The 14,263-nt window shown below is 44.8% G+C and overlaps 1 protein-coding gene across 1 annotated transcript in view; it reads right to left on the minus strand.

The window, feature by feature from the left end:
- Msra (methionine sulfoxide reductase A) overlaps positions 1-14,263 on the minus strand; it is a 328,455-nt gene that overhangs the window by 104,545 nt on the left and 209,647 nt on the right. The window contains exon 4 of the mRNA XM_027390343.2: positions 5,884-5,988. Coding sequence (XP_027246144.1) covers positions 5,884-5,988 — 105 coding nt within the window. The remainder of the gene's footprint in view (positions 1-5,883; positions 5,989-14,263) is intronic.

Genomic DNA, 14,263 nt, shown 5'->3' on the forward strand with positions numbered 1-14,263 from the left:
AAGTCAAAAGTATAAAACACTCATCGCTAAGGCTAGTCCCTAAAAGGCCCTTAATAACTGGAGAGGTCCCTGACCCCAGAAAGAAGAGATGAATTAGCTTGTAATTGAGAAGTCAGATTTATGAGCTGGAATCTTGGCATTGTATTTTTTGGCTTGGCCCAAGATCCATGGTCTGTACTCTGTGCCCCAGAAGGAATAAGAATACTGAACTGTGTCACCAGTGTGCACATACATGGGGTAGAAAGAGATAGAGCAGGCATGAGAGGCTAGGACTTGACCCAAGTCTTTTCATTCCTGTCTCAGCAGCAAAATTCAGGAGCCTGTGAGTGACATTCATCAGCTTTCTGCCACTGTCTGCATCAACAGTATCATGGAACCAAAATTCTTCCCAATCACATGAAGGACAAGAGAATCTATGAATACAAAATCCAACCTCTAGCAGACGGAGAGCAATGCAGCTATAAACACAAACTTCAAAATCTAGTGAAATTTGGTTGTGTGGAGAAATATCTAGCTCAGCCTCGTACTCTCTTGGTACCTGAGGTCTTCATGCTAATCTATCTATTTCTTATGTCAGATACACCATGCGGCCAGGTCATATCTTTAGCAGATAAGAAAGACAGAGAATTGAGTGTCTTGACCAACATCTCAAGGCTGGAGAGTTCTAAACTGAGGCCAGCATGAAAATCTCTTCAATCTCAGTCTTTCCCACATTCCCTAGGGAATCTCAACAGTTAGGGGACCAAGTGATCATAAGTGGGTACACACCACTCCATCCTTAGAAATCTACAGTTATATCTGCCTTGTGGGTAAAGACAGGAAGCAAACACAGGATTCATTGGCCTAAACTTGAGGAGTTGGGCAAAAGTACCAGATTTTGTGGTAAGTGGTGGGTGAGGTAAAAGATTCTCTTCTGAGAATCTGGCCAGTTACTCCACTGGAGGCTGACCCTCTGAGTGACAGTCTCTTGGGACTGGCTCACAGTGACTGTGGAAGGACAGGTCTCTGGCCTCATTTGTAACTCTCTCTCTCTCTCTCTCTCTCTCTCTCTCTCTCTCTCTCTCTCTCTCTCTCTCTCTCTGTGTGTGTGTGTGTGTGTGTGTGTGTGTGTGTGTGTGCTCACACACACACTCATGCATACAGATGAGTCAGAGGTTGAAGTAAGTCGTCCTCTTTAGACACTGTCCACTTCATTTTTGAGTCAGAGTTTGTCACTGAACCAGGAGCTTCATCAGTTCAGTTAGGCTGATCAGCCAGTGAACCCCATGGACCCTTCTGTCTCTACTTCCCCAGCTCTGGAATTACAGGCAGATGACATCTGGTCAGGCTTTTGACATGGGTGGTGGATTCTCCAAACTCTCAGCCTTGTGTTCCTATGGCAAGCACTTTTATGACTGTTATCTCCCCAGTTCCCAAACAGTATCCAAAAGCACCAGAACCTTCCATTTCTTGCCATCTTTGCTCTCTTCTAAGTGGGGACCATGTTGGGACTCTGCTCTACCCATAAGGGCAGATACTATGGGAGCTGCTTTGATCCCTTGAATAACAGAAGAACACACAGGATTCCTGTTTCTTCTTGGTCCTGAGGATCTGACTTGCTTGCAAAGAGATTTTAAGCTTAAATTACTGCTTCTTCTTCTTCTGTGGTAGAACCCTTGACATTAGCAACCCCCCCCACACACACATACACTTGCAAATATCAGCCAAGGGTTCTACTTTCCTTCCAAATACATTAAACTCTAATCCAAAAATGGGAGTGACCCTTCAGACCCTTAACAACTTTGTCAAGAAGGTTCTAAAATCTTCCAACATGCTCTTTATGATCTGTGTCTCTGGAGTCATATAATTGGGGAGATGTGCATGTTTTCTGGGTGTGTCCTCTCATCAAAGGCCAGGTAGTCCTGCTTGACTTCTTCAGCATTGTCAGTCTTTTTGCCAGTAAGCAGTTCTCATGCAGGTGGGAGCATTCCCCGGGTGTCTTTAGGAGTTGCTTATTCTTGCTTCTGGAAAAGAAACTTGAGGGGGATATTGCTTCACAGCTCAGAGTTACCCACACCCACTACCTTACTCTCTCTTAAAAGTTCCCTTTCTGCATAAGGTAGCTACCTTGCATGCCTTCACTACCCTCATGCCAAGCAGCTCTCTTTGCACAGCCATTTCCCCGGGAAACATATTGAGGAGGGGAGGCCAAGTTCATTCCGAGGCTAACTCTCTCCTGCCAGATACCTACCCTCTGGCAATGGACTTCAATCTGCCCTTGGAAAAATTACACATGACCACAAGTTTTGAAACTTCAGGGGTCCAAGGGAATATGACCCAGGGTTCTTCTGAATTTGGGTTTTGGCTTCTATTTTTCCAGCGTGCAGTCTTACATACACTTATCTAAGTGCTTGTGTGATCTTGGTTCACTGGGTTCTGACTATTTTCTTATGAGAACACATTTCCCTCTGTTTCAGTGGCTGGGTCCTCCTACCTACTCAGACCACTTAGTGATTAGCATCACCAAATGGCATGCCTGACAAACAGAGGACACACAGGTCCTGAATGGACAATTGCTTCCATAGCAATTTGGAGATAGTGACAGGAGAGTCTCACATGTTTTCCAGCCACACATCCTAAATCCTAGACACTGATTCTGAATCACTGAGGAAACCCCTAATCAAGCCACCAAGTCTTGAAGAAGCATTTTATTGACCTCCCTTTCATATCGTAATCGGCAGTGAAACTATTAGACAAATGGCTTAGCCCTCTGACTTATAAGTCAAATGGGCATAGTCCATAGTTCCTAATATGGTAAGCACAGTGTCAAAATTAGACAAATGGATGAGTTAGAATTTCCATGATTGAAGGCACAGAGATTTGGCAGTCTAGCTAAGCCCACATGGCTCTGGGGCTTAGGAAGCCATGGGACAGCTGACAGAGTAGGAGGCTGGCTGCAGGAAGGGCAGGTCTCAGGCCCTGAGAACCTCATGGTGGGTTTTACATCTCAGTGTGACTATCCATCTCCTTTCCCCATGAAGAAGCTGTCCACACACAGAGCACCTTAGCCTTGACACTCCAGCAAAGGGCTGGGGACCTTTTCTTCTCATGTAACAAGCCTTAGGAAATGACTTGAGCCCTCTCTGCTGAGTCATCTACCCATTCCCTGGTCACACACACACACACACACACACACACACACAGAGAGAGAGAGAGAGAGAGAGAGAGAGAGAGAGAGAGAGAGAGAGAGAAAGAGAGAGAGAGAGAGAAAGAAGGGAGAGAGAGGGAGAGGGAGGGAGGGGGAGAGGGAGAGAGGGAGACTGTTACCATGTTCAACTGCATTTAGCTATCCTCAAAGTAATTCTGCTAATGACACAGGAAGAACATTGGAAGGCAAGGCTTTATTCAGTCCATCGTGTTTACCTGGATGTGTTTTAAAACAACTTCCAGGTTATAAGTCTGTGAATGGCATTAAAAACACCTCTAGAAGGAATGTAGACATTAGTCACTCTAGTGGATAGTGCTATGGGCTGTCACTCTAGTGGATAGTGCTGTGGGCTGTCACTCTAGTGGATAGTGCTGTGGGCTGTCACTAGTGGATAGTGCTGTGGGCTGTCACTAGTGGATAGTGCTGTGGGCTGTCACTCTAGTGGATAGTGCTGTGGGCTGTCACTAGTGGATAGTGCTGTGGGCTGTCACTAGTGGATAGTGCTATGGGCTATCACTCCATTGACAGTGCAATGGGTTCAGTGGTACACCCTCTCCTTTTCACAACTGAAGTCTCTGCTCCTGTACCACACAGAATGTGAATGCAATTTAATTTTATGTGTATGGGTGTTCTACTTGTCTCTATACCTATGTACCATGCTTGTGCCTGGTGCCTTTGGAGGCTAGTAAAGGACATATGAACCATCACATGGATGCCAGGAATTGAATCTGGGTCTTCTGGAAGAGCAGACAGTACTCTTACCTGCTGAGCCATCTCTCCAGCCCCAACTGATGTTTTGTAAAGGGTAATTAAGCATAACAAGGTCACTATGGTGAGCCCTAATATAATAAGATTGGTGTCTTTGTAAGAAAAGGAAGCACACCTAAGAAAGACCACATGAGGACCTGGAGAGGAGAGGGCCATCAGCACACCAAGGAGAGAGGCCTCTGGAGAAATAAGACCTGCTGACCCCTTGGCCTTGAACTTGCAGGTTGAAGAGCCTCCAGAACCTCAAGGAAATAAATGCCTGCTTTAAAAGCCATCCAGGCATTCATACTTCATTATGACACTAATACAGTAACTCAGGCCATAAACAAACAAACAAATCCTAGAGGAGGTGACTGTGTGAGGACTGTTGAGACAAATGTAATGTAAGTGTAATAGGGAATAGAGAGTCCTCAAGGGCCTTCCTCGGGGAAACATCTTCCAGACATTCAAGGGCCAGTACCTGTTAACATACTGTGCAGATAAAGACACAGTGGAATGGTAAGATATTAAAGGTGGTAAAGACAGAAAAGCCAGTGACACACTGGCCTTATCTGAGATGCTGCTGAAGTGAGACCTCAGGAGTCCTACAGGGACAGAACATTGTATAAGCCAGCCAAGTTACAGGCTGCGGTTAAACCCAGCCTGCAGGAACCAGCCAGAGCTTAATATCCACATCGTCAGGATAGCCTTCCTCATGTGCTAGGGCAGCCCAGCGATCCAAACTTTGGTGGCAGCAAACCTTCTGATAGCAGTACTTTTGTCCCTGCAGGCCTTGACCTAACTGCCCCACATCTGATTCTCTTCCACCAAGGACCCACCACCATAGAAAACCAGATGTTGTCATTACAGCTCTACCTGGTGGACTTCCCTGCTCTCACTCTGTTGTACTTGCCTTTGCTCTGATCTTTGACCTCTGCAAATGACCCTAGTAGTGGAGAGTTCTAGTGGAGCATGTTCCAGGACACACTCAACACAACAAACAGCACAAAAGACCTACCAGCTTGCTCTGATGGGTCCATGTTAGGATTTTACCACAAGCACAACCATGTCTGGGAAGGAAATGTCCACACCTGAAGAGTTAGTCAATATGGCAAACCCACCACCGAAAATCCCAACAGGAAAATCATTTCTGTGAGTAGGCAGAGGCTGGACAAAAGGTGCTTGTGAAAGATCACAGTTCCGAAGCTTCGCCATCCCAACGCATAGCACCAACACCCCTGGTAAGGTGGCTAGGATGTGGAGAAATCCTTCATTATTGTCTATCACCATAGTGTTAGCCAACGGGAGGAGACTTTCTCCTTTCCAGTGTATCCAAATAATGTTTCTGGCCACCAGATACTGTTTTGTAGTCAAAATACATTTAATATTCGCACATAACAGATTCCAAGGAGGACAAATGAAATGTTTGAATAACCCAGCTTTGTGGACTGCTGAACACAGCTTTTTCACCTATATATTCCTTTTCCCCCTTCCTGCAATCACCCACAGACGTTTCTTAAAAAACAAGCCCGATAATGTCAAATGATGAAAAAGGCTAAACTCTGAGAAAACAAAGGGACCATAAATCAGGAAAACTTTCGGTTACTGGAAAGACACTTTAATTTTGTAGACAAAAGGCTGCATTAAGGAAGAATAATGCAATAATCAAAGGTAAAGGGATCTCCATTGTCTGGCGTCTTTCTCTGTGGGAATTTTCCCACCCCTGACAGCTGTAAAGGGGGGGAGGGGCGCTGACTATGGCTGCGCCTTTATTCTCTCACCCCTTTACTCCCCGTGTGCCCCCGCCCCATTCTGTCAGTAAATGTCTGCAATCATATTCTTGAGCTCCTGTGTGATTTCAAGGTTCATCTCTCCCATGCAGCTCAAACACTAATTATCCCAGCTGTAATTAGTAAGATAATTAAATACTGGCTCACTCATCACTCTACCTTGGGTCGGGTCGTGATTCTCCCAGAAGACCTTGAGCAGTTCCTCAAAGCTGATGTGCTCTGGCTGGTACACAACCCGGACGACTTCTGCATGGCCGGTTTTTTCTGGAGAGAGACAGAACATACAACCCAATTTTACTGATAACATCAAGTCATTGCAAGCTGTTCGTGCTCAAAAGACCCCGCAGATGGAAGCTGAACTCTTCTCTCTGATGGAAGGGCACAAGTGTAATTGGATTTCAGTTGCTGGTCTCTCATCCCAGTCTCTGTCCCCAGTTATAAAGGCATAGTTATCCCCCTGGAGATCCCGGGATGAAGACTTATCCTGCATCAGTTCATATGAGAACTAAACTCCATTTTCATTTTTCTCCCCACCCCGCATTTATTCAGGTGTATGGGTACATGTGTGTGGGCATGCATATGGACACTTCAGGTTGACGTCAGGAATTTTCCTGGTTGCTGTTCTACCTTATTCGAAAGATTTCTCAGTCAAACCTAGAGATCGGTAATATGGCTAGTCTCCTTGCTGGTTTGCTCTGAGGATCTTCAATCTCCCCGATGCTGGAATTACAGGTGGGCTGCTGCATCCACCCTGGCTTTTACATGGGAGTTTGGAGGATCTGAACTCCAGCCCTCACACTTGTAAAGCAAACACTTTCACTGCTGAATTTTCCTTTTTCTAATCTGACTTTTTATGAAGTCTAGAGCTAGTCTGACCCGGTGCTCAGGACAAAAAAACTGCAAAAGGGACTTTCCCAATTTCTTTTTACATCACCCTATGCTATGTAGAGTAGGTTCAGCTGAAGTACAGTTCCAGAGAGAGAAACCTGCAGACCGACTGAGAACTCATCTCCATTAGATAAACTAGTGAGTGGCGAGACACACTACTGTGCTCTAAACATGGAGAGTAGAGTTAGAGTCAAGTACCCAGAAGGTTGTATTTTCTTGGCCCCACTGGAAAAGGTCTTTTGCAGGGTATACTGTAAGTGAGTTTGTTCTCACAGGCAATCCTGAAGCTTTGAGCATGGGGAGGGACATACATGCCCGAATACTTCTTATAACTGTCAAGTTCATGTTCTTCCTATTGGCCAGTCTCAGAACCCTGTATAATAGGCCCCCTCAGACAACACTATCTGTGCATTCAAACCTGGTCACTCTCCCTTTTCTGTCACCTTATGTATTATGAAGAATTTGGAATTGTCCAAATAGAGGTCTGGCCTTTGCCCTTGGTGCCTGGGAGATAAACTGTAAGATATTCAATAGAAATTAGGCTGTTCACAATGGATTTTAGGATGAAGCAAACTATACATGGCAGTCTTAAGGTGGGACAGACAAAACAGAAAGAACAACCCTGAGGCCTTTGGTTGGCATGTTATTAGATAACCTGGAGGCTGGCTCCAACCACATTGGGCAATCACTCGGTTAATCATGCTGACACAATAGGTGGTGCCTGCATAAAATCCTGGAAGATCAAGGCTCAGGTGAGTTTTGTTGTTGATCAGCACCTCGTGCACTGTCATGCATGGATGCCGGAGATTAACTTCTCCCAGCTTTGCTGGAGAAGGTTCAGATGCCCCTGGAACCCATCCAGACACTGTGCTTTGCCTCTCTGGCTGATCTGGAGCCCTTCCCTGTCCTGCTAATACATCACAACCATTCTTCCATCGAATTCTGATGGCCCTTTCAAGCAAAGACCAGCTATGATATAGTCTGGGGAAAGCTTCAAACTCAAGGCTCAGCAGGGCAGAGGGTTCGTTGCACGTGGGCTTTCTCACTTTAGTTCTGTCTGATAGCAAGGAAGACAGAAACTCCACTTTACAAACCAGACAGCCAAGATGCACATAAGTTAGATTCACCTGAGGCCACACAGCTAGTGAATATCTAGCTGTACTACAACCTAAACTCACGTGTCTGCCGACCCCACTTCCAGAGGCTACTCACTATGCCAAAGGAGAATGAGCAAGGTGAACATGGGGAACCTGAGACCAGAAAAGGAATAAAGTCTCTCATTCTCTCTAATATTTTAATATGCAGATTTCTTCTTTATTATAGGAGCAATGTTTATAAGTAATGTTAAGCCAAGAAGATGTAAGAAATGTAACAAGGAGGAAATAAAATCATGCACTGCAGTGAAGGTTTGAGCGAATGCCGCTTCCAGTAACTCCATAACACTCCATCAGATGGTTGTCCGATTGCTTCCTCACTCGCTTCCGACCATTGGGCATTTACATGGAATCCTATTTCTAGCCATGAATGTAAATATTTCCCCACACTTCAGAGGCATCTCAAGTCACAGTTGAATAACTACAATTTCTGGATCAACATTATGAATATTGAAAGATTTCTTAGTGCCCAGTGCCAAACTCCTCCTCAGTAAGGCTGACCACATTTTCTTTCCCATGAACAGCATGAAGGCCTGCCTCACTCGCTATCATGGTCTTTTTAACCCCTAGCATTCATGGCTTGAGGAGAGGGCTCTGCTTCAGCTGGAAAGGGATCGTTATTACTGGAGTAAACACTACATTTCATGTGGATTGGCCAATTTAGTTTTTCTTTAACGTTGGTTGTGTTCTTTTAACAGTGAGACACTGGTGGCTAATATATTAAATTTTATTATTAGTTGGTCAATCCATATAATTTTATTCAGATAGCACAGTCATAGAATCTAGCATCTAAGCAGATTATTTATTTATTCATTGTTTTCCCCAATTTCATGTGCATGTGGTGTGTGTGTTTTCATGTGTGTGGGTACAGATGTGTGGGTGAATCTACATGGGTGCTTGTGCATGCAGAAGCCTGATGTTGATGTCTGAAACCATCCTGGTCCCTCTTCTACCTTATCCACTGAGGCAGGATCTCAGAATCAAACCCACAGATTGCCAATGTCAATCTTGCTAGTCAGCCTTCTCTGGGGATCCCTGTCTCCATCTTCAGACGCTGGGATTACAGGTGTGCCACCATGCCCATCTGGCATTTACATAGGTTCTGGGGATCTGAACTATGGACTCGCACTTGCAACAAGCACTTTAACCACTGACCCTTTCCCAGTCTCCTGAGTAGACTTTATGCTAACATATAAAAGGACTGGTTATGGAGAGCTTAGAAGATACAACATGAATACCAGTGGTTATGGAAAACACTTCTGGTCCATCATACATCTGATTTAGTCATTTGAAATGTCAAAATGATTTCACTACTATATGATTTCAGTGACTTCATAATATGAAAAACATTAAGGGGCCAAGGAGAGGGCTCAGTGGTATGGTGCCTGCCTCACAAACCTAAGGGCTTTGGTTTAGATCTCAAGCACCCATATAAGAAAGCTTGGCACAGTAGCTTTTGTGTGTAACAAATGCTGGGGAATTGGTTGTGAGGACAGGTGCATCCCTAGAACTCACTGGCCAATTAGCCTAGACAAATCAATGAGATTCAGGCTCAACAAAACAATGTAGAGAGTGATGGAGAAAGACACCTGATGCTGACCTCTGACCACCACACACACATACCTGTGCACACACCCACATGAATACATGGTGCACCACACACACTCATATATGCACACACATGTACAAAGCATTTAGGCTTTGGTAACAACACGTTGCAAACATGACAGCCATTTTGGTATAAAAAACATTGAAACCTGACAAGATATGTATGTATGTATGTATGTATGTATGTATGTATGTATTATGTCAGAGATGCAAGCAGGTGTTTCACAAGGAAGCAATAACTGTACTTTGATAAGAATGTTCAACTTTTTTGTGATTGAATAAAATAAATGCATATTAAAACACTAATGTACCAGCTATTATTTATTACGTGTAAAACTGCTTGAAATGGTGCTAGTGATGCTGAAGAAACAGTGAAACCTGCTTCATTTGACCCATGACAGCAAAAATGACTAAGCTGTTTTAGAAAGGTCACTTGCATATGTGGCAAGAGCCAGGAAGATGAGGTGAGCCAGGAAACAGAGCTCGTGAGTGCAACTCCCCAGTAATGGGAAGATACATGAATGCCCACAAAATTTACTCTGCCATTTCTACAATGGCAGAGTATGTAAGAAATGCAAATATATTTGATTTGATGTTACCGTTTTGACCGCACAGAACAGTAGCAATCATATGCGCAATCATATAGTGTGTGTCTTTTAGTGGTTGGCCTGTTTCACTTGGCATAATGTCCTCAGATCCATCCATGCTGTAGCATATGCTAGAATGTCCTTCCCTTTGTCCCAACCCATGTGTGTAGGTGTGTGCTCACACAAGAGTGCACGCGCGCGCACACACACACACACACACACACACACACACACAAACACACACACGTACACACACACGTGTAAACCATATTTTGCTTATCCATTCATCCACCAATGGACACTTGAGTTGCCCCTGCTGTTTAGCTTCTATGAATGCAAGATCCAGATATTGCTGTTTACTTGTGCAAGAAAGAGATGGCCCCCTTCACAGATGAGCAAGCTAAGGTTTCTTCACAAGTCTTCTCCCACAAGTCACACATCTAGGAAGCCAGGGATCCAAACTCACCAAGCTTTAAATACTGGTGAAGTATTTGCCCGTCCAATGACCCCAAGTAAAGATTTTAGAACAGAGAAACCTGAAGTCACCAGGAGAGAGCAAATGTCACATAAGCAGTGACCCATCTGAAAACTCACCATGTGGCAATGGATACCCAGGCTGCCAAAAAAAAACCCCAAAAGACCCCCAAAACCCAAAAAACCAAAAAAAAGAAAACCCAAAACATTAGCTTCTTCTTTTGTGATAGCAATGTGGGGGTCAGGAAGAAATTTTTAAAATTTTATTGGTGGAGGGGAGAGTGGTTGTGTAGGGTGTGTACATGCCAGGCTGCATGTGTGGAGGCCAGAGGGCAACTCTGTGAAGTTGATCTCTCCTTCTATGTATAGGTGAGTTCAAGGGATCAAACTCAGGTCACCGTGTTTTCAGAGTAAGCTCTATCCTGTGAACCATCTCGCTGGCCCAGGAAGGATTTTTCACTCTCTAGCAAACACCTCTAGCTGTGATTGCCACCAACATTATTTGTAAAGAGGCTTTAAGGAGCCTGGCCGTTGAAAGGAAACTATCATTTAAGTTGAAGCCCCAATTTGCATTGGCAAACAGTCCAGAGGGTGCCCTGGCCAAGCTCACCTTTCAGTTTCTTTACTTTATTTCTCCAAAGCAAAAGAACCTGTGTAAAAATACACACTGCAAACGATCAAAAGGATTCGGGGGACTCAGGAGCTTTATGGAAATGCCCAGCTTGGCAGGAATGAGCTAATGCGCTGAGCTAATTTCATTCCAGAGGCCAAACTGCAAACACTGTTTTGTGCTTCTGAGATAAAAAGGCCAGATCTTAAAAATATTTCGAGCTGTGTCTTCGCATTCCATCGTGCAAATAGCATGATGGGAGCGATGTGCAAACACGCTTGTTAGCAGTTTGCTGAGCACGGCAGGTGTCTTCGCACTGCTGGACAAAAGTATCCTAAGAGGAAAAAAAGAGAAGGGTCAGGTGCTCTTTCTGAGCATCTTGCTCCACTGCCTGGCCCTCCAGGTCCATTGCCTCAGAGGAGTGGGTAATGGGTCATAGTTCCCAGAAAAATGAGCACCTAGGAATAGGTAATGGGCATCCCCGGGGAAGGATGCCCAGGGCCCCCCCAGACTGAATCGATTCTGGGAGATGGGGGACAAGGTAGCTGGGCAGCCTCTTGACTATATGGTTTCCTGGAGTTTTTGTTTTGTTTTTTTTTTTCCCTCTGAGCTTTGGCTTCATCATCTGCAAAATGAAAACATTAATAGCTTTGACTGTACAGGATTGGATTATACTAAAGATTAGTTCTGTACTAGATTTTCCCTACTAGCCACTCAGCCTTCATCAAGAGGGGGGTCCTTGCATATTCAACACTGTCACTAGCCTAGTGACGCATGCTCTGCTGCCTTACCCTGCTAACTCCTATGTGATCCTCATTTCCCACCCTAAATTAGACAGCTTCTTTACAAAGGAAGAGAAATGTACAAACAGGCGAGGCGTACAAACATATTACATATGACAACACAGAATGCATCCACTTCAACTTGATTTATAATAGCCTCTTTGGTATTGTTATGATTAGTAAATTATTACGATTTCTTTTTTCTTTTCTTTTTTCTTGGTCTGGGTACTTGTACTCTTACAATACTCTCTTGATAATTTCTAATAGTTTGAAAACCAGATCTAGAGTGAACTGGTGAGTTTCTTAAGGGGCCAGCACTCAGCACTGCTTTCCTGCACCTACACTGGCTGTCTCAGTGGGCAGAAGGCATAGGAGGATCAGAGGCTTAAAGGAAGGCAGAAGCAGGTGAAATGTTGGGGAGGAGAAGACAGGGGAAACAAAGGTCATTATCTCTTTGTCTGTGATGAGAGCAAGAAGCAGATGGAGAACGGAAACCTCATATTCTCTAGGAATAAAGGTAGTATAGACAGGTAACCAAGCTCTTGATGTGAATGGCTCAAGCTGACCTCACAATACCTCAAGGCAGGCAACAGTATTATTCCCATTCTTTGGAGGAGGAAACCAAGATACAGATATCAAGAGATCGTTCCCAAATACATACAAAGTGAGGAAGGCTGGATATGAATCCTGCTAAGATGGCTCTGGGATGAGGGGAACGTGAAGACAATAGAGATGCTACAAAGACAGGTCCCATGTGTCTTGGAATGTCAGAGAGTCACAGAAAGGCATGTTCCTTGTGGCTGGAGAAGGCAGGGGTGAGTGTGAAGGAAGGGAGGGCATTCCCAGTAAGGCAAAAGTCATAGAAAATGCAGGGATTCCAGGGTGGGTAAAGGGAAATTAATTTGAGCTTTCTGTCCAGAGGAGCTCTTGTGGCCTTGCCATTGGTAAAGGTTCACAGCCATCCATTCCCCAGCTACCTACTACTGTCAATAAGAGGCAGGAGCCCCTGCCCTTGCCTTGCATGCTGCTTCTGAAACTGTACCTGCCTTGCAGTATCACTGCACCCTGGGTGGTTTTCAAGATGGATGTTACAATGCCCATTTTTATTGCAAGGAAAACCAAGGCTAAGTTCACAAGCAAAGGAGACAACTAAGAACTCAGCTGAGTCAATAATGTTCCCCCAACCTCTATTTAGTGACGAGGAGCTCTGGTCCAGCCTTAGAACCCCCCAAGATGGGTGTGATCCCGGCCTTGTTTCCTACACCCTCCTGGATCCAGGTCCCCTTGCCACCTGATCCCAGAACCCCCATACACAATGTGGGGGATCTAACTTGCAATGTAGACCCCTGCCCATTCCTAGTGCCTCTTGATACCCAGCATTCTCCAGAACCTTACTGAGTCAGAGGCCACAGGAAGAGCTGGCACACAGGAGAAAGCATAGCCCTTTGGGGTCCAATGGGATCATCTTTGCTCAGGGTCTAGCTCCTCAGCACCTCAGCAGAGTTGTACCCCCTAAGGGTCTTTGTGAGGAGGAGAACTGCACCAAGAACCCAGCATATACAGAAGGAGTTCAAATAATGATTTCCCCAAACCCTTATGAACCCTCAGCCCCACAGGGTCAGACCTCTGCAGGTAATGCTTTCTGCATGCTCACTGCATGCTCACTGTCCTCAAGCATGCTCTAGTCTGCCCTCCAGGTCATAGTGAGATCCTAGAGTGAAGAGACAATAACAGCTGCTCTTCCCTGGAGCTCCCTGGGACGGAGCACAAGATACAACATGAATAAACACACATGGATCAGATGAGAACGTGTACTGAATTTTCCCACCACTCATTTAGCCTTTATCCAGATGGAAGTCCATGAAGATCCTAACACTGTCCACTAGCCTAATGGCACATGCTGGGCTTGAACTCCCTGTCCCTAATCTCCCAAATCCGACATGAACTCCACTTCCTATCCTAAAATGGGCATCCTATCTCCCAGAGGAAGACGCCGAATGTACCAAAATAACAATAACACTGTACAGATGGGCCAACAGGATATATCTTATTTATTTGTTGATTTATAAGCATGAATCAAATCCTACAAAGTCCCACATGCTGTGCCAAGTATTGAGGATTCAATGATGACGAATGGTGATAGAGTAACAACAAGGAGCCCGTGCCCCACGGGTATTGCCTCGTGTTGCAGTCTAGGTAAGGAACTGATCTTTTGAATAAAAAGATCAGATCTATTTTATTTACCCTGCAGGCTAAAGGAATGGGAGAAGTGAGCTACAGAGATTTTTTTCATTAAATAATAACCATTCTTCAATATCCCGCATCCTTTCCCTGCCAACCAGATTCAGCTGAGCCACAGAACCAAATAAAAGAGCACAAAAAAAGACCCAGGTGTTTGAAGGGAGAAGACGGGCGAGAGGGTGGATGAATAATATT

The sequence above is a fragment of the Cricetulus griseus genome (genome assembly GCF_003668045.3).
Source record: "Cricetulus griseus strain 17A/GY chromosome 1 unlocalized genomic scaffold, alternate assembly CriGri-PICRH-1.0 chr1_1, whole genome shotgun sequence".
Classification (NCBI taxonomy): Eukaryota; Metazoa; Chordata; class Mammalia; order Rodentia; family Cricetidae; genus Cricetulus; species Cricetulus griseus.